The sequence below is a fragment of the Mandrillus leucophaeus genome, unplaced genomic scaffold (genome assembly GCF_000951045.1).
Source record: "Mandrillus leucophaeus isolate KB7577 unplaced genomic scaffold, Mleu.le_1.0 Scaffold113, whole genome shotgun sequence".
Lineage (NCBI taxonomy): Eukaryota > Metazoa > Chordata > Mammalia > Primates > Cercopithecidae > Mandrillus > Mandrillus leucophaeus.
The window spans coordinates 2137147-2159248 of NW_012099543.1; the positions used below are offsets into that span (position 1 = coordinate 2137147).

Consider the following 22102-nt stretch of genomic DNA (forward strand, 5'->3'; position numbering starts at 1 on the left):
AAAAAAATTGTTTGTTTAAAATAAACAGGTTTAAGCCCATTTTTTTTTCCTTAATACTATACATATAAAAGATTCTCAAGTTAAACATTTTTCTTGAAACACAATGAACTATATCTAGGAAAGTCTGTCTGTACTTCTGGCAAAAACTGATTAAGTTTCTGTTACTACAAGTTTTCCATACTGTCTGGTAGATAAAGTAGCATCAAAAAGTCAGTAAGTATTTCAATTCGTATGTAACGCTTCCTATTGCATGTGTTTGTGTGTATGTGTGTGTCTCTATGTGTTTTAATGCAGCATAACCTGATTTCTATTTGTTCTAAAAGCCATATAGTTAATCAAGTAGCCTTAACAGGATAAACAATATTCTGTTCTAAAATACTGGGCAGTTTCCTTTTCAAGTCTAAGTTACTAGCTCTTTCAAGATTTAGGCTTACTTTTTACAACACTATCTATCATGCTTTGATATTGTTCTGTTTCTGAATGTTAGTATTTATAGAGTTTTAAACTTATTTGTAAGCCATTTTCCTACTAACGTTACTTACCTTTGTACGAATTGCTGATGTCATCACTTGACAATTTAATATGAACTCAGCAGCTTTATCATTTAGTCTGTCTTTAACTGAGATAATAGATTTGTGTTCACATTCACACTGTTACACTGTATAAGGCTTTTGTTAATTAACTAAAATCCATACTTTATTCAGATTTTCTTAGTTTATACCCAATGTCCTTTTTCTTCTCCAGGATCTCATGCAGGACACTATCTTAGTTTTTATTATTACGTCTCCCTACTCTCCTTTTGGCTCTGACAGCTTCTCAGACATCCATTGTTTTGGATGACTTTGCCAGTTTTGTAGAGTACTGGTTAGAGATTATACAGAATGTTCCTTTACTGGGATTTGTCTAATTTTTAAAAATAATTAGCCTGGGGTTAAAAGTTTTGAGGAGTAGGACCACGGAAGTAAAGTGTTATTCTGACCACATCGTATCAAGGATCCATGCTATCAACATGATTCATCACTGCTGTTGTTGACCTTAATTACCTGACTGTGGTATTGTTTATCAGACTTCTTCACTGTTAAGTTTCTTTCTTTTTTCTCCTCCTTCCCATAGTATACGATTTGCAAGGAAGTCACTGCACAGCCCACATTTATATAGTTGGAAATTTATGCATCCTTTGTAAAGACTTTTTAAAAATAAATCTGAGGCCAGCCCTGGTGGCTGATGCCTGTAATACCAGCACTTTGGGAGGCCAAGGCAATAGCCTGGGCAACACAGTAAGACCTCCTCTTTACTAATCTTTTATTTTTTTAAATTAGAAGGGTCTGGTGGTACACGCCTCCAGTCCCACTACTCAAGAGGTTGAGGCAGGAGGATTCCTTGAGCCCAGGAGTTTGACTTTACAGTAAGCTATATCATACCGCTGCACTCCAGCCTGGGCAACAGAGCAAGACCCTGTCTCTAAAAAAACAATAAAATAAATAAATCTGGGTAGCTAAACAGAAGACCATACCTCCGATATGCCTGAATATTGTCATGACATTACTAAACTGCAAAGTCTTTGTCTCTGTTGGTGCCGAATAACATAATCATTCAACAAAATTCAACATAATTTTACATTACAATTTTAAGAAACATTTCTTTTTAAAAAATTAGTGATTCTTTTTCATACCTTTTAGCTTGGTTATGGTAAGTCGAAAAAATTCAATTGTCACTGAAGGAGAAAATAAAGAATCTCTATAGTCACAAACTGACTTTAGTATAGTCAGTGATTCTTAACTAAAGAACAGTTCTACCCAGAAAGTCACAGGCCTCACATGTTCCATAAATTTGAACCTTCTGGAGCAAAACTAATCCCAAAGTCATCATAGATCAGAAAAAATTCCTCATATAAAGCTATCTGCATCACAGAATCTTGACACTGTAGATCAGCAATTGTCACAGGACAACTAATTCTCCAACATTCCTATTAGGATAAATTATATTCTCTGAGAACTAGAAAAGCTGTTACCTGAGAAAAATGCTTTGTTGATATGGCTACTATCCTTTACAAAGAAGAATCAAGAAGCAGAGCTATCAACACTGTTTCTAGCCCAAATAATATATTTTTATATATATAGAAAGAATGCATAGTTCTTTAGTTAGTTGCAAAGACACTTTTCAGGGCTAGATGCACACACTACAAAGACTGCTGAATGAGACCTGTGCTCCTCCAAGCACTTTTCTTCTGCAAATATTTTCCCACTTCTCTCATTTACTGTAACAGGACACAGAATTGTGATAGAGCTAACAGCCCATCATCAGTATTAGAACGTGACTTTCACCCTAGAGTAGATTAATTACTAATATTTAAGCAGTTACTAAACTTCTAGCATGTTTAAATAATGGGGTAAACTTGATTTGAAATGTGTTGAAGAGCCTGTTAGATACTGAAAGAGTATAATGAAAATCCTCAGAACAGACATCCAAACCAATGTGTGTGGCAAAGTAATAACCTTGAAATTTTAGATACTTTCAGATGAGCAGACTATCTGAAGCTTTGTGAATGTAACTGGAAGCACACCTTGCTTAGTGCAATTCATACTGTGTTCTGAAAGTTATTATGTACTGTCCTTTTGAAGAATTAATTCATTTTGAAGCAATACAGTATCTGTAAGTTGGCTTAGTTAGAAAGATTTTATGGAGAGTATGTAAAGGACCAAAATATCTTTCACCTTTATTGATTATATGTACTAAACTCACCAAACCTCATTTTCCTGAGTTCTCCTAAATTACAGTAAAATTCTCACCTAAGAGTACATAATTTAACAATGCTCTTTTGATAGTAATGCATTATTCTTTGCTGAACCTTTTACTATTTTTAAAAACAATTACGCAATTAGCATGCTGAAGCTTTGCATTAACTTTCATTGCTGGTAAAATTCAAACACTACGAAGATTTGTAAACATTTTTAGTAGATATTGTTCACATAGAAGGTCATTTTTAATTTATTTGAGTCATGACAAATTGTATTTTTCTTGCCTTCCTATTTGAAAGTCTAAGGAAAAAAGGAAATCTAGCACAACGTTGCACAATCCAGTCCATAATTAATTTTTTGGATGAGATATTAAAAATTCAGGACATCAAAATTTATCAGCTTGCTTTAAAGAATAAAAAGTCTGCTCTTTTTTATCCTTCTGAAAATAAAAAAATAAAGTAGATCAATTCAATGTAGACTGAAATTATTTCTCCTTTAAAAGACAATGCTGTCTTTATGTAATATCTGCATTTTTAATTTTTATTTTTGCATTTTAAAAGACTAAATTCTAGAGTAACAGGCTTTTCCCCTGTACAGGTAATCACCAGCTAATTCAAATGCCTCTATAGCTGGGACCTGAATGTGGGACTTCATCTTTAGTCTACCAGTTCATATCATCCCCTAAATTGACTCCTTATCAGCCATTTCCTCCACCCTTTTCTGGGCCTTCTTCCACAGTTCTAATCCCCAGTTCAGTTTACCCAGGCTATTTATCTTTCTCTACATATGATAGGTGACAAAGAGAGCTGTTGGAGTAAAACAATAACAACAAACAAACACAGAACCAATCCCCTGGCTCAGGTTTAAATCCTAAGATTGTGAACTGTGCTAATTATCACTTACTGATTTGTCCAGTATTCCTCTTAATCACTACTACTTCCATTGTGTATAAAAATGCAGACCAAACACATAAGTATAAAACATCTTGGGTAGAAAAGTAGGAAAGGATTCATTTAAATTCTGAATAACAGTTAATATTTTGTTCATATGGATAATCTTGATTAGAAAATGTAAATTTCAAGTATGGCTATCTAACTAAGCTCTAATGCCAACTGGTTATAAAGAACATTTTTTTTTTCATTTGAGTAATCATATAAATAAATGTATAACCAAATGTATAACCTGATTTCAAACCACGGATCTCCTATATTTAAATTTCCTATATTCAAATTTCTTATATTTAAATTTCAGTTATACCATAAAGATGCTATGCAGTCTTGAAAATGTCACCACCTATTGGTATTGTTATCTGTAGATTAAAGAATAAAATTAATCCATTTGACAGGAACATTATGGGTTAATAAAATTAAATAATGCATTATAAAATAAATGCTGATGTAAAACATTTATAAACACATAAAATAAATGCTGATGTAAAATATTTAATTTTTATTTAGATGAAATGATTAGGAAAATGGATTATTTTGATGTAAAAGGGACAGAATGTAAACTATTATCTCTAAATTTCTAGTCAAAGCTTGCCCATCTACACTGCCAAAAGGTAATTCCATTAAAGTTATTTTTAAACAAAATGCCCATCCGTGTTGTTTCTTATTTTGTCCCAGACAATTCCTCCCACTATCAACTCTAAACAATGCAATAGTAACAAAATCAAATATCTAACCAAATAATTAAATTAAGTAAATATGCATTCAAAAGTCAAATAGAAATGCCTCTTGGACTATTTGCTATTATTAGCACTGACCTTTAAAAAAACAAACTTAGAATTTAATTTAACATGATTAGGTTCTTTCTTCTTAACCTAGAAAGGGTCTTAAACAAAAAAACAACAAATGATAACGAGAAAAGTAGTTTAAGAATCAGATTAGGCTTATAAGTTTAGGGGTATGCATGTTGTCAAACTGTTTGCCATAAAAAACACGTTTTACTGGTTTTGGCAGTCCTGTCCTTGTATCTTTTCAATTTGCTGTTTATTTCACTTTTTCTCTCTTCATTATAAAGAACATAATTTCACTGCAGGAAATTTTGGAATTATAAGGAAATATAAAGATATTTTAAAGAACACCTACATATAGCCATTGGTGATGGTTCCTAATCACATACACAATGTTAAATCTACTCAATGTTTGTTAGCATTATACAGAAAAAAATTAACTGACGTTAAACATTCTTCATGAATATAATTTTAAAGTATGTATATATGGATGTACCAGCATTTACAAAACCATTCCTGTGCAATGAACACTTATCCTGTTTTCAAGTTTTCTTTATTATAAAGTAGTATCATAAAGAAATCTTTAACCATATATGTGCTAGTTTTTAAGGAAAGAATCATAGAATTTTTTTGAGCACAAGATTCTAGACATGTAACTGTGTCAAATGTATGAACATTCTTAAGACACTTTTGCTGTCCAGATGGTAAAACCAATTTATTCTCTCACCAGCCATGTGTGATAATTACCATTACACAAAACTCAAACACAAAGAATATTTTTGTTTGCTCTGACGTTTGATTGTCAGTTTAATGGGTCATACCAATGTTTAAATTTGCCCTTTCTTCCTTGACAAATAATTTGAAAGAAATGCAATGTTTGTTGGACATGTATATTTCTTCTTTGGGTCACTAGCTGCTGCTTTTTTTTTTTTTTTTGGTCCCCATATCCACTAATTTCCTGTTTGTTGATATGAATGTGCTCTTTATATATTAGGATAATGAACCTCTTTCTTTTATAATTGCTGTCACTATTTTTTCTGCAGTTTAATTTTTCTGACTTTTTCATGGTAGAGATTTCACCTGTGCTCTTCTAGTTTTCATGTGTTAATGAATGACTAAAGTATCATGTCCTTTTGGGCACTGCTTAAATGAGCTCCTTTCTTTGTTACTCCTTCATGTTCATCTCTCTACTCTTAAGTCAAATAAATATAAGTATGGAAAAATTAAGTCATAAAGCATAGAAAGTAGAATGTGAACACAGAATTAATGGTACAGAATTTATTCACAATATCAAAAATCTTTATGTAGCGGTAACTGCAAAAGTTGGGAAAGACAGAAACATCCTTTCAAGTTACAAGACACTGAGTAGTATCATTTCATTCCTTCATCTTGATTTTAGGTGATTCCCACATTTTTCTAGTATTAACTTGTTTCTAAAACTTTATGATAAATTATCTGTTTCAGCTTCTTACCAAATTCAAAGGCTGAGCCAGCCTTGATTCCTTCCTGTATTATCATCACACCAGTGTATTTGTCTAGTTAACAATTTCTCTTAAGTTCTCTAGTCCTGGTAACATTGAGAATATCTTTTACAAACTAGAATACTGGTGTTCTAGAAATTTAAAGACCACATTGGATTCTTTTATGTCTACATACTCACCCTTTGCCTTTGGAAATTAATAAATACTATTATTTATTTTTCTGACAAAATGCACAGAATCCTTTTTTAGGATCCACGAGGAACAGAGAAATCCACATTTTCAATCTTTAACAGAAAATCCTGACAGAAAAAGCTCAAGAAGTAAAGTAGTCAAAAGCCCATCTCATTATGTTCAGTAATTACCAATAATAATCGGGGACTCATTCTATTTTAGTCACTGTTCATTTTATCCACATCTTTAAAGAGCCATTTTATAAAAACGTTAATAAGATCCATTATTATGGAAACGGCAAAACATTTGGTAAGAAACTTCAAGCACAGTCAGGCTTATTATAAAAACAGGACAAGATAAAACCTCTCCAATTACTAATAGGATGAGAGTTCTGACAGTCCCAGAGATAATCAAAGTCAATTTTATAATGCTTTTAACAAGATTTTTACTTAATGCATTTCCATATCTGAACAAGGTATATACATGTATTATAATAAGGATGATGAGAAGGACTCAGAGAGTCAGTGTTTTTCTATAAATGAGTGAAAATTAATGAAGGACATTGATAAAACATTTATCACATGATAAAATATTCTAAGTATATTTTACTTGCTACTGTTCTCTTCTTTTTTTCCCTTTATTTTGTGAACAAAACAAAAATCACGAGCATTTAAAATAGTAGCCTACACAGAATATTATTCAGAGAGGGTATATGCTACAAAAATGCTTACACACACACTCACATATTCATATGTAATTATAGCTTAAGTAAATGACTTTTGTTATCTATTTTGGAGTACCTCCACAGATAATAAACAAAAGCCTATATGAAGAATATTGTGCTAGAGCAACAATCATTTCCTGCTTACCCACAGTCATACTTCTAGAAGTCTCAACCTATAAGAATTTGGGGAGAAACCCAGAATGAAACAGGAAAGTCCTCTGAAGTAGGAGGAACATTTTTTTTTCCTACTTCTTCCTACAGAAACAGAATGTAGGCACCCTGCTACCTTCCTAAGAATATGGACGTTTGATTTGTGTGTAAAATGAAGCTAACTCAAAGGCCGAATTACTGTCTGTGTTCTACTAGTAAGTTCTGGAAATTTTCAAATTAGAAGCAGTAAAGAAGTGGAGGAAAACAGAAACCTATATACTAAGTAAGAAATGCCAATTGGAATAAGAGCCGATTTCTCTGAGGTCGGGCAGGGAAGTGGTCAACAAAGCTGCCGACAGGTCTCCTTTAAAGTAGTGCAGTCTCACACTTGGGATAACCTCAAGGGCACTGTTCTACCGAAACACTGACCACTGTTAACACAAGTGATGATACTGCTTCTCCTTGAAATACCTTCTTATAAGAGGGACTTGATCTCCTGGCCTATGATCAGCCTCCATAACCTTGAAATTTCTTTAAAGTTTTATATTTTACTTTAAATATTTATACAAATTTTACATCCTGATCCAAATATATGTGTGATTTTAATTTAAATTTATGGTTCTCTTCTCTTTATGCAACCTACCCTTAAATTTTGTAGCAAAATGTAAGCTTCTAGAAATGTGTCGTGTTGACTGTAGTGGCTTCTTATGCCCTTTGGTTCACTCAGCTGCATAACCAATTTTGAGAAGGCAGGGAAGGGTGACATATAATTCAGAAATATTTCCATAAAAACGGCTGAGAAACAAGAACATTCTGAGAATTAAAGGAATAAATTTCAGTCACTGAAAATAATGGTTTCATGTGAAACCCTTATTGCTCTCCAAATGCCAGCTAAAGCTGGTTCGAACAAGCAATTGCTATTTGGTTACTGTAGTTCTTCACTCTACTTTAGATAATACTTAATCATTTCAACTTAATTACACAGAAAATAAGAACAATGTAACCTTATCTAGATTATTTAATCCTTAAAATAGTGTTTCAGCTGACATGTTGACAAGTTTGCATTTTCTGAGTTTCAAATTTGAAATATGGTTTAACAGTAGATTATTTTAATGTGGTCATGCAATGAAATTATCACTATATAGATGTTAATATGTTAAAGAAATACAAATAATTGCTTGGTAACCAACATAATTTTGGCATCTAATTCTTCCTAATGGAATGATATCGTATCTAAAAGAAAAACTTCCATAGACAACTCAAAAATACAGATAACTGAACTCGTAGAAGCACAGCAATATTTCAGGAGTCTTAAATAACACTAGTATAAAAAATGTGGCCAGGTGTGATGGCTCACACCTGTAATCCTGGCACTTTGGGAGGTTGAGGTGGAAAGATCACTAGAGGCCAGGAGTTCAAGACCACACTGGGCATTAGAGTGAGATCCCATCTCTATTAATCTATTTTAAAAATAATATTCGTTATGCACATGTACCCTACAACTTAAAGTATAATAATAATAAATAAATTAAAAAAAATAATATTAGTAACAACTAATACTTAGCATTTTCCATGTGCCAGCACTGTTCTAATGTCTTTTTATATATATGAACTCATTTAATCTTAAAGAGGCAGAGTTTTATGGACCAAGTACTTGAGGGAAGGGGAGTGGAAGGGGTGTTAAATAAAGCAAGGTACATAGATACTAAGTAGGAAAACTAGAAGATGAGCCCAGGCAGTTTGACTCCAAGAGGGTAGCTCTACTTAAGAATATAACAAGAACAGTGTCACCACTGATCATTTAAACAAAACAAAACAAAACCAAACCTTCTCAAGGGCCTACGGTGTATCAAGCATCATGCAAAGCTCTGAGAATGAAAAGAAGAATAAAGCATAGTCTGTGTCCTCAAGGAGCTGACAATCTACCAGAGGCAGTGGACTCAAAACTGAGTAAAAGAGTTCAAGTGTTGCTTCTTCTAATATACTATGTATTCAAGTTATTTTTGAGAAATACGTAAAAATGTCTTCAAGGTATCCTATGACATCATACACCACTTGGATGAGGCCGTTGTTTCTTTTGTTAATCACATGCTAATAAAGAAAATACCACTATTTCATATGAAGAGCTTTTAGAAAATCAGTAAACAGAATGCAAATAAATGAGAAACAACAAATCTGTGACTTTGGATTGCTTACTGTCACTCATGACTCTACCTAAATGTTATGAGAAGGGAGTGGTGAGGACTAGACTATCAGTACTATAGTCAGAGTCATTCTTCTTGGGTAGGATCACCCACGTTGCAGGATGGTTAGTATCTCTGGCCTGTTCTCAATGCCAGCAGTATTTGCCACCCTTTAGTCATTGCGAAAACCAAAAATGTCCCCATATATTACTGAATACCCTCAAGAGGTAAAATTGCCTATAGTTGAGAACCATGTTCTACATTTCCAATGTCTATTTTCATTTTTGTATTTCACTTCTGTTGTAATTTTTGTCCTTACAGCTCCAATACGGACACTAATCCTGTGAGTCAGATTTAAATAGACAACATAAAAAGGCAACACCCTCCTAAAAATAGCTGCAACAACACTGTGATATGTACCCACCCCTCTTTCCTTAGGATCAGGAATACTATGCAGCAGCAGTCTCCAACCTTTTTGGCACCAGGGAGTGGTTTCACAGAAGACAATTTTTCCGTGACTGGTGGAAGGGAGGGGAAGGGGATGGTTTGGGGATGATTCAAAAGTGTTACATTTATTGTGCACATTATTTCTATTATTATTACGTTGTAATATATAATGAAATAATTATACACCTCACCATAATTTAGAATCAGTGGGAGCCCTGAGCTTATTTTCCTTCAACTAGACAGTCCCACCTAGGAATGATGGGAGACAGTGGCAGATCATCAGGCATCAGATTCTCCTAAGGAGCGCACAACCTAGATCCCTCCCATGTGCAGTTCAAAATAGGGTTCATACTACTATGAGAATCTAATGCCACTGCTGATGTGAGAGGAGGCAGAGCTCGGGCAGTAGTGTGAGCTATGGGGAGTGGCTGTGAATACAGATGAAGCTTTGCTCACTAGCCTGTTGCTCACCTCCTGCTGCACAGCCTGGTTCCTAACAAGCCACAGACTGGTAGTGGTCCACGGCCTGGGGCTTGGGGACGCCTGCTTATAGAGGCTTTCTTCACACTTATTAGGAAAAGCAATATTTAGATGACATGTTAAGTTTTTAACTAGCAAGATGTATTTTAATTGAAGAAGGCAACAAAGGAGAATGCATAAAAAAGAATAACTCCCTTGACTTAAAGTTATACCCATTTTTATTCTAATATGGCCATTCATTAAGATTTTAAATATTATTTTAAGAAAATACAATGTTTAAAACCATAAGAACTAATCTGGGCTCATTCACTAGTTCAGTCTGTCAACATTTTAATTTTATATGTGAATTTTTATTTATTTCAAATGTAAATGTTATGTATTTGGTGATTAATACTGTGAAAAACTGCTAAGATTCCTTCTAATCCTCTGGCAAAAGGAAGCAAATCTCTGGGTAGCAACAGATCCTCTTTTTTAGCTGTGATCTGATTGAAGTCAGAGAGAAGGCTGTGATCTTACCCATCACATCCTGAACTTTCTCTGAGCGCTCACATCTGATCTCATTATCCCAGGACTCTGACAGCTTGAAAACTCAGGCAACGATATAGACTCAGGCAAAATCGAAAACATATTCTAGTTAGAATCATAAAATACCTTCTATCAAAGAGGGAATCAAAAGGTATGTATTATAGACTTCTAGGTTCTATTGCTTCTGTAAGCATTAGCATTATTAAACACATTTAACTATAAAAGAAGTAATAGAAATACACTATATGTTTAGTATGCTACTATTTATAAACTCCAGCTGTGGGGTATCATCTTGGTAACAGGAATATACAATCAAAGTATATTTCCATGCTACGATGGAAGCATTACTCATTTAAAGAATGCAATATGCTTAAGACAGGTAGAAACAATTTCACAATATTGTCATCGGCCCACTCATAAAAGAAAAAGATGAGTATTCAAAATGGCAGATAGAAACAATGGAACCATTCTGTTGGACAATCACTGGCAGTCACTCTTTTAACTGACAGAATAAAATGTTGTAAAAATAAATGAGTAAGGCCAGGCATGGTGGCCCATGTCTGTAATCCCAGCACTTTGGGAGGCTGAGGCAGCTGGATCACTTGAGGTCAGGAGTTCGAGACCAGGCTGGCCAACACGGTGAAACCCTGTCTCTACTAAAAATACAAAAATTAGCCAGGCGTGGTGGCAGGCATCTGCAATCCCAGCTACTCGGGAGGCTGAGACGGAAGAATCACTTGAACCAGGGAGGCAGAGGTAGCAGTGAACCAAGATAGTGCCACTGCACTCCAGCCTGGGCAATAAAGTGAGACTCCAGCTCTAAATGAATTAACTAGTTAATTAAAAAATGAATGAGTGAATGAATGAAAATGCATGAATGAACGAAGAATGATTTAAAAAATAGAGGGAGAACATACAGGTAGAAGAACTACTGTGTCAAGATGACCGTGTGACATTTGTTTATAACCACTCCTGTAAGAAAAAACTAGACAAAATCTATTAGTTTGATGTTCGGTGTATATATATGTATTAGTATTCAGGTTGGAACAAAGTTTAAAACATGCGTAAGATTAGGTCATTGCCCTAAAGGAACACGTGTGCAGGTGTGTGCATTTATTAGTTCACTTAGTAAATAGTAACTGAGTGCATTAGGTGCCTGGGAACACAAACACAAGGCACTGTCCCTGGCCTTAAGTATTAATATCTAATAGAAAAGATAGTCCTTTAAATAACAATTTACTGTAGCTCCTGATACAGAAGTATATATAAAATACTATAAGAACATAACATCATCGCAATATTTTCCAAATTATTCAGAAAGAATTATGCTTGTATCTACATAAAAATTCAGGTTTTATTAAAAATTAAGTGGTATATATTTATGAAATGCTATAAAAGTCACAATCAGTTTAATTGACTAGAGGCAGATGAGTAGACATAAAGACATTTAATTGAAATATAACCCTTTAACTTAAAAACAAATAATTACAAGTGATATACATTTCTAAACTATATAACGGCCACAGGAAAGTATAACAAGATTGCAGTGAAGTAAAGCTTTATTAAATGACACTGCTGACTGCCAAATAAGTTACTGAAGTGTGACTTCTAGGGCAGTAAGGATTCAGATCATCATTCTACTCTTTGTGGGGTAAAAAACAGAAAGCATCAATGTAAAAATCTCTCAGTTCCCTTGCAGAAAGCTCACCAGTGTGCCAGAGACAATGAAATATGAATGGTCTTGGGAGTGGGTGATAAGATCAAGGAGAAACACTAGAGCCATCTTGGAATATTCTGCTTCTCATGTTATGTTCCCAGTATTTCCTTTCTATTGTTAGTGCCACTACTGAAAAGAGGCTTAAGCTTCAACTTAATTCAATGGAAAGCAGGTTGAGACTGCAACTTTTCCCAAATTCACATAGGGCAAATACTGTTTTCTCCCAAGGAGTAAGGTATACAAAATTCTTCTAAAAATTTCTCTTAAAGCCTAGACCCACCCTCTGACTTGGATCATTGAAGATGAAAACCCATTTAGTAAAGAAAAGTGAAATGTCTTCACAGCTAAAAAAAAAAAAAAAGCACTGCTACCTGGAGCACTTGAACTACTTGAGCTGTTGTATCTCAAATATTTTTCTGTCATTCTCCATTATCCATCCATTCAATAAGCATTCTTTAAATGCTTACTATGTTCTAGACCTGGGAATGCAAACTTTTTCTTAAAGGGCCAGGTAGTGAATATTTTAGGACAAGATGTAAAATCAAGGACATCTGTAGGTACTTAATATAGTAATTTAAATATATACCACTTAAAATGTAAAATTATTTTTAGCTTTCAGTAAAAAGGGTCACGAATCAATAAAACCAGCATTAATAACATATGTCATTCTCTCAACAATTTAGGGAGGTATTATTCTTCTCATTTTTCAGAAGAGGAAATCAGGCTCAGACTAGTCATGTGATTTGTTTGTATTTGCACATTGTAAAGCCAGTATTCACACTTATGTCTTCTGGGGAACAGTACATTAATATCACCAACTCCCCATATGTAGCTCTCTCACATGCATAGTGATGAAATGATTTCTACTAACACAGATTACGGAGTATGTCCTAGAATATGTATTACATAGTATTATTAATTAACATTGGTAATAATATAGTAAGCATTTATGACTTTGGTGACCTGACGTTCTTCTAGGTTCTTAGAACCTAGAAGATCTCAACTGATCATCACAACACCCAATAGAGAAGCGACTATTATTTTTCTGTTTTACAAAGGGGTAAACTGAGGAAGAAAGAGGTTATATTACTACTCTGTAGCAGAACTGGTGCTTTATTTCACGTCTTCCTTAAGTTAACTTTTTTTGAGAGTCAAGTCTCAAGTCTGTTTCAATTTGAGATTATTTTTCTTGTTCATCCTTTAGGATTTCTGAGGAATAACTACTTTCTTTCTTCCATTTCTTAGGTCAAAAAAAAAAATCCTATAATTCAAACTATTAATAAAAACTATACGTTTCAGGTGTAAAGCGTGAACTCATGTGTAGTTTCTCTGAGGGTTAAATTACAAAATTTATGAAAAACCAGTAAGATAAATAATAAAAATCATTCCAGAAAAAAGCAAAATTTGAGAGTAGCCATGTTGGTGATGTTAACATGTCTCCCTATGTAAAAATTTGTATGTAAAAATACCCTAAGGGAATGTATTTGGTCAGCAGGGAACACTGGGAGGGAGAAAATGCAAGAGTTTCCCAAGAGGAAAACTCGGACACAGTCCTAAAAATGAAGTAACCCAAAGAAATGCCTTGTCGAAATTCCAGTACCAAGCATTTCCTTACTACAGAGATAGATGAATACAGTGAATACAATCTGATGCCATTATACATTATCATCACTGCATCTAGTGACAACGGCAAATAAGTTTCATGCTACCTGCCAAAACCGAATGAACTATAGTGGAAGATCTTCAGGGCTGCGTTGAAAAGGCTCTGTAGGCCAAGTCTGAACTCAGTGATGATAAGTATCATGACTGATTAGCCATGTCTGCCCAAGTCAGGAGGAAGGGTGGCACCATATATGCAGACCTTTCACACCACTCAATCCCATTTCTCTGATTTTGAGAGCAAAAAATTTGTGAAAGTAATTGAGATTTCATGTATCTTCCTGTACAGGGAATAGCCTGATATCCAAGAGTCTACTTCCCTTGACCACTGTATTTCCGGTCTGCAAATTAATCAGTTGGCATTCTGGTTCATTGACTAGTCTGTTGTGTACCTGGTTATATAAACTTAAACTGGGCAGTAACATCCATTCTCAGTGAACTGACAAGGTCAATTTTTCTGAGTCAACAACACTGATGAGCAAACTCAGACTCTGGTAAATTCACAAAAGTAAATCTTATGTGACCTCTTAGAAGCCAAACAGTGAGACAGCCTTTCCATTAAGAAAAAACTCTATCAGACACTTCTTCTAGAATTGAACAAAGAATATTTTTAATCAAATTCAGTTTCACAATTTCTAAATTTAATAATGGGATCCCTTCTTAAATTTTTTCTTCACAGATTTGCTACTGCCAGTGTTAGATGATGTTTAATTCTATACAAACACTCTCATCACCTCTGATTATGATGTTTAAAACCAATGAGAGTACCTTGAGTAGAATCGAATTCTCTCTCAATCTATGATTATATCAGCCTGTCAACATTATAGTTGTGCCCTGCACAATGATATTTTGGTAATGGACCATATATACCATGGTGATCCCGTAAGATATTATAAGATTAAAATGAAGCTGAAAAATTCCTGTTGCCTGGTGGGTGATATCATAGCCATCTTAATGTCATAGCACAAAGCATTACTCACGCGTTTGTGTGATGCTGGTGTAAACAAACCTATTCTGCAGCCAGTTGCATATAAGTATAGCACATATACTTATGCACAGCACATAATATGTGACAATGATAATAAATGACCATGTTACTGGTTTATGTACTTACTATATTATACTTTTTATCATTATTTTAGAGTATACTCCTACTAATGAAAAAACGTTAACCGTAACATGGTCTCAGGTTCTTCAGGAAGTATTCTAGAAGAAGGCATTGTTATCATAGGAGATGACAGCTCCACGTGTGTTACTGCTTCTGAAGACCTTCCAGCAGGACAAGATGTGGACGTAGCAGACAGTGATATTGATGATCATGACCCTGTACAGGCCTAGCCTAGTATGTGTGTGTGCTTCTTTTGTAAACTCAAATACACTCAGTCATACTCCATTTATGACAGCACCATTTCTTTTTCATATGGTCACACCACCCTAACTAAACCCATGTTTCTAGTTTTACCTTTCGGACGTTCGCCAACCGATTCATCATCAAGGACTCCTCTCGATCATCATCGTCATCCAAGTCGAGCATCGGCATGCCAAAGGGGTCAATGATGCTGCAACACCTGGAGCCTTCATCTCTTGGATCAAAGGGGTCCACGATTATGGGCTCAGTTCCTTTTATTTCACAACGACAGAAAGGGCAGCCCTGACCATCTGACTCCTAAACAAACAGAAAATGCATGGTTTCAAAACAAACAGTACTGAGAAATGCTAATGTTCTACAACTATAAAAGTCACCCCCCTAAAAAAAGTTTATGGGGTAGGAGGTGGGGGAAGATTTGTCTTGAAGAGGTAGTGTGTGTACAACAGGGAGTCAACAAAATATACAATAAATGGTCAGTATCTTCAGTTTCCTAAGGAAAAAAAAAAAAAATTTAAGTTCGATTTTCCCAAGAAAAGAAACCTCTTTATTCTCCTGAATGTTCACTTATTATTCTAATGTATCAAGGCAATAGAGTACTGAAGAAAATTGGACATTGAATCATGTCTCTCCTTATGAAAAGACAGCAGTACTAACTAAACATTCCATTAAAAAGTACATTTTGGTAAAAATTCATAATACAGCAGTAGTATCGATGGGAAAAATACAATACCTGTGCATCTAACTGTGGCTGAATATTTGTTTTAACTGCCTGTGTATTTTAAAATCTTTATACACAATTAGGAAAAATTAAAATGTGTGCATTTATATTCAAAAGCCATCATCTGTCCTGAAAGCCTCTCATCCTGACATACAACTCATTTGGAATATAAAGTTCTCTGTGAGATAGTAAGTTTTGCCCCTTATCTTGCTTTTAAACAATATGATACAAAAAGATTTGTGCAAATACTTTCGGGCTGGAAATGTATTTACTGGTCATTATTGGACATTTTGCTCAAAGTTTCCTACATTCATTTCTCAAAACTAACTATATTAAAAATTCACAATTTGCAGGGAAATAAAAAGACTGCTTTCTTGCCCTACAGACAACATTGCTTTCTAGAGATAAGATGGTATATGATATTCTCCACCCTATTTTTGGTTTTGCATTCCCTGACTTTAGCAATGTGTTATTTAAACGTAGTAAAAATCACAAAATCACTTTAAGGGAGAAACAGGATGAAATAGCACCATTTTAGTGGCAAGACAAGGGATGCAGAGAGCTGATGTCTTTAAAGAAACTGTTCCATAATTAATTCAGGACTGTCCTGTCCACTCAGTTTAATAGGAAATCAGTGATCTACCTGCCCAACAGTGATGTTTGGATCAAGGATGGAATAACTCTCTCCCTCTCTTCTCATTGAACAACTACCTCGCATCTACTTTGTGGCAGATCTTGTGATAGTTTATTCTTTCTAAGCTTCATTCAGCTCAACAAATTGAACACCTCCTTTGCCAAAGTGTCAAAAAACAAAAAACTGAGCTTGCTTAAGAAAAATAAATCGCAACATTCCCTTATTCATCTGCTTGTATATAATTTGGAAAATAAACTTGGAATGGTAAAATAGTTGAACTAAGGTGGTATAAAGAAATACAGATATATAAATAGAGAATCCTTCAAGGTTTCCCACCAAACATGTTCATGTCCAGCGGGCTTCAAAACATATTAAATATTATTTGCTCCATCATTTTATAGATAATAAAACCAAGATTTAGTTCTTCTATTTTTGATAACCTCCTTGCAATGATATTTTCTAACACAGGAGTAAATAAGAAAAACAAAATCTTTCTCTTATAAAAAGAATATTAAATTTGAAGTCATATTCAATATATGTTATCATCCAGGCAAAACTCCCCTTGTTATAAAAGTCAAAAGGGATCCATATTAGGTACCTATAGTGGAATACTTTTACAGATTTACAGAAGACAATTTCAAAAAGACAGTTTTATTTAACAGCAAGCTGTGCCAGCCTGGGCAACATAGCAAGACCTTGTCTCCATAAAAAATAAATGTTTAAAAAATTAGCCAGGTGTTGTAGTACACACCTGAAGTCCCAGCTGGCTGGGAGGCTGAGCTGGGGGCTTCGCTTGAGACCAGGAGTTTGAGGCTGCAGTGAGCTACGACAGCGTGACTGCCCTCAGACTGGGTGTCAGGGTAAGACCCTGTGCCAAAAAAAAAAAAAAAAGAAAGCAAGATCTGAAGATCTGATGGTCCCTCTGTCTTTAACACATGAAGAACGGAAAGTACTACTTTGAGACCTACGTAGTCGCTTAATTTACTCATACGTTTAAAAAAATTATTATAGAAAATCTCAGATACACATAAAATTTGAGGGAAAACTATAATAAATTTCTAAGTACCTATCACCTGACTTCAACAATTATCAATTCATCCTCAATCCAGTTTTATCTACATGTTCTCTTGTTCCTTCCACTCTTAGATCATTTTGAAGTATCTCCTACACATCATATAAATTCATTGGTAAATATTTTAGTATCATAACTAAAAACCAAGAACTTTTTAAAGATCTAATTCCAGTACAATTATCATAACTAAAAATTATTCCACCCAATCAAAATCATGAAAGTCACGTTATTTTTTAGTATAGTGCATAGAATGTGCAAGCCACACTATTAGGCTACATAAGTTTCTCTTTGAACCTCCAGGGTTAACTCACATATCGCTCTGGTTAAGGATGACTTCTAGTTTATGTGATCTATTTCCTTATAAGAGGCAACTGAAAATACTGAGTTTTGAAGCTGGAGGAGGTGAAAGGCAATAATTGTGTCTTTATAGCACTAGAAAAAACAGAACTATTCATCTAAAACTGAATTTAGATTTTTCTCTATGCTACTTGAAAGTTTAATGTTATACAAATTACCGATGTGTGTTAAGAGTACCTATTATAAGAGCAGATATCACAAAATACATCTTCTCTTCAGTTTTGTTGTTGAGAGTGTACATTACTCATCAGATCAACAAACAGCTCCAATGAACACTAATTTTGATTTGCAAACACAGATCACACTGAATGTGTCTCTAATGGTACTTACTCTAATATGACTTCATCACACTTTATAAATAGACTACTGTCACATGCAAATTATGTCTAACGACAAAGTCTCAAATGATACTTTGGTTACTCTGCCCTAGTTTCTGTCAGATGGTTGATTAAATACACATGAAAAATGTCTTTAATACAATAATTAAAATAATATTTCTGTCAATGTATACTTAATGCAATATCAAATAATATGTGTTAATGGAAAAGAAAGACCAATAAATAACTCATTTTCTAGTTCCCACCATTCCGTGAATGTTAAAAGGAAGTACTGAGGACTCCGTCTATTTAAATGACTCAGTAGGTTTCACTTCCTCAAATAAGAAATACTTCTAAGCCAAAGGATACATAAGTTATCAGTGAAAACAATACACAGCTGGAACTCAATTCTGTCATTTCTCGTAATATAGTAAAATAATTCAGACTCACATCTCAACCATTAATACTGTAAGTCAGTGACATTACTTAAAAATATAACTTTGGGTAAACTCAGATAAAAAACAATGACAAACAAATATAAAAAAAATTTAAACCTTCATAATACTCCATTCTCCACAAATACTCCATGTAAAAACCCAAATGAATATTGTTAGTACCATCTCATCACCATCATGTATCAATCACCTTCCATACTCTGCTTAAGTATTGCTAAGATAGACATACTATATCTTAAATACCTTCTTTTAAATGTTTTTCAAGATAGCATTATATATAGTGTAACTTATTTGCTTTCAGCCTGATCATTAGAGGCATACTTTGACTTAAGGTCAATCATTTTATGCCTTCCCACATATATAACATACACCAAGGGCTGTAGGGTATATACATAGGGCCTCCTAAGTCTCATTTTGGAGTGCATTTTATATTTTTACTGTATGTGTATGCATATGCATGTGTGTATTTTTTCCTTTATCAATAACTTCTAATTTATATTACCTTGCTGTATTTCATGTAGCTATGAGGCTGCCACAAATCTTTTTTAAAACATAGCAATTATAACTGGAAAAATTATATATATATATAAATGCACTGAGAATAGGTTGGATCCATACCAAGAATTTTCAAAGCACAGTATCTCCCACAGAAACTCAGTAACTCCTGGCTGAAAGAACGAATGAAAGAACGAATGAAAGAATAAAGAAGGATAGTTAATAGTAATCTTAGACAAAATGCCCCAGAGTGGGAGAGATCTTTGGTTCTGGTTTATTTTATGATGAACAAGGGAAAAAGACATTGGTGAATCTAGACTCTTCTAGTTCTGATTTGGGAGGCCCATAAAAGCCTGCATAGTGAATCAGAAAAGGAGCACAGATACTCTGAATTAGGATACTTGGACTGGAATTCTACCTTCCCCAATTACAGCTGTGTGACCCTGGGCAATTCATTGCATCTTATATACAGGGTACAATGAGATAATGCACATTTAGAGACACCATAAAGTGAGATAAATTATTTTAAAGCTTTATAAAGTGCTATAAAAATTCCAGTTGGCATAATTAGTATAAAAATAGTCTCAAGAATAAATACAATAAGAAAACTAAGGAAACATATCTTAACATTTGAAAAAACTCATATCTCTATACGAATTCCATTTTGTAATGAAATGAATACAACTTAAAACCTGCAGAATTATCAGTGTGCATAGATTAATCATAATTGGAAATATGAGATATCTCCTAAGTACTTTATTAGAAACAGTAATAACTAAAATTCTAGGCACTGTTGTAAGCACTCTCTAAATATTAATTCATTTAATCCTATAAGGTAGGTACAATTGTTGTTCCCCCTTTTACCAACAAGAAAAATGGGTTTACTGGTTTGATGAAGGTCACATAGCAAGCAATACTAAGTAGGAAATCACAACAAGGGGGTCTATTTCAAGAGTCTAATCATTTCAACACTACACTATAGGATCAGCATGTAGTGGTTTTTCAATCTCAGATTCATAGCCAAGGTTAAAATAAAGGTGAAAAACAGCCAGTTGCTACTACTGATCATTCACAAATGTAAAAAATTTAAAACTATTTTGCTTAAATTGCAAATTTCAAAATTAAAAAAACTACTAAAATCAATGAATATTCTGTTGGCTCTAATTGAAAAGTTTCAGCTCTTTAACAGGAAGACGTAAAATGTATCTGAATAATTATACCATTTCTGAGGATACGTTTTTACATAGTAAAAGCTTTTTATTTTAAACATTTGTTGCTTGAATCCAATTTAAAATTTTAATGCATGAAGTTGGTCTAGAATGAGCTGGTCATTTAGAATGAGTCCACATTCTAAACACTTTTTAAAAATGGTGTCAACTTTAACAACATCTATAAAAGATCCATGCTGGAGTCAACTGAAAATGTTTCCAAAGTGCCAGTATCTGTTACTGTCCACACACTTTACAACAGTGAGCATCCATCTAATTTAATCATTAGACTTAAGAATCAAGTACTTATTCTGCTAGATTTTATCATATCCATCATTTCCTTTCCTTTTCTAGTGTATCACTCTAGTTCATAATGTTACTATAATATATTTGGACAACTCTCGCAGCTTCTTCATTACTCGCAATGTGAAAGGGAAGCTCTAACATTTAATCACATTTACACGAAAGACACAACAGGTGGTTAGAGACAAAAGTGTCAATTTAAAACACTCGTAAAGGCAAGTATTATTTTCTATTTGTAGCACTTAAGTTACAAAATTTCACTGAGGCTAGAAATTTGAAGACTTTTGAAGACCGGTTGCTTTTGAAGGAAGATAGAGTAGAAGATTTATTTTATCGTTTTTTTAATCTTTTGAGACAGAATCTTACTCTGTTACCTAGGCTGGGGTGCAGTGCCGTGATCTCAGCTCACTGAAACCTCCGCCTCTAAGGTTCAAGCCATTCACCTGTGCCTCAGCCTCCCAAGCTGCTGGGATTACAGGCTCCTGCCACCAGGCCCAGTTATTTGGTATTTTTAGTAGAAACAGGGTTTGCCATGTTGGCTAGGCTGGTCTTAAACTGCTGACCTCACGTGATCCACCCATCTAGGCTTCCCAAAGTGCTGAGATTACAGGTGTGAGTAAGCATGCCTAGCCAAAGATTATTTCTTATTGCTTTAAAAGTGATCATTTGAGCTTGTTTCTCACCTCTCTCAGAAAACTATATACTTTTTCCCAACAACACTCTCTACATATGGAACATCTAGAAATCTCCTTAATCATATTCCACATTAAAATCAGAGTTTATTGATTTTTTGGTGAATTACTATTTTGAATACTCTGATATCTTTCTTTTAAATTATATCAAACAATATACAGGAAGAATAACCACAGGAAAACTAATTTTACGTTTAATTGAATTAAAGTCCTTGGCAGTAATTCAAAACATAGCTGCATATCCAACTGACAAAGATATCCATTTTTTATTTTTGAAGGAAGATATGAAGAACACAGTTTGGAGTTTTTTCCATTCAGGAGCTCAAAAGTCACTTTCCTTTTTTTTTTTTTTTTTCTTTTATTATACTTTAAAAGTTCTGGGATACATGTGCAGAACATGCAGGTTTGTTACACAGGTATACACATGCCATGGTGGTTAGCTGCACCCATCAACCCATCATACATTAGGTAT

The 22102-nt window shown here is 34.1% G+C and overlaps 1 protein-coding gene across 2 annotated transcripts in view; it reads right to left on the reverse strand.

The window, feature by feature from the left end:
* Positions 1-22102, reverse strand: part of CBLB (Cbl proto-oncogene B, E3 ubiquitin protein ligase) — a 213040-nt gene that overhangs the window by 48746 nt on the left and 142192 nt on the right. For both annotated transcript variants that reach the window (XM_011995286.1, XM_011995280.1), the window contains exon 10: positions 15473-15676. In XM_011995286.1, the coding sequence (XP_011850676.1) occupies positions 15473-15676 (204 nt within the window). The remainder of the gene's footprint in view (positions 1-15472; positions 15677-22102) is intronic.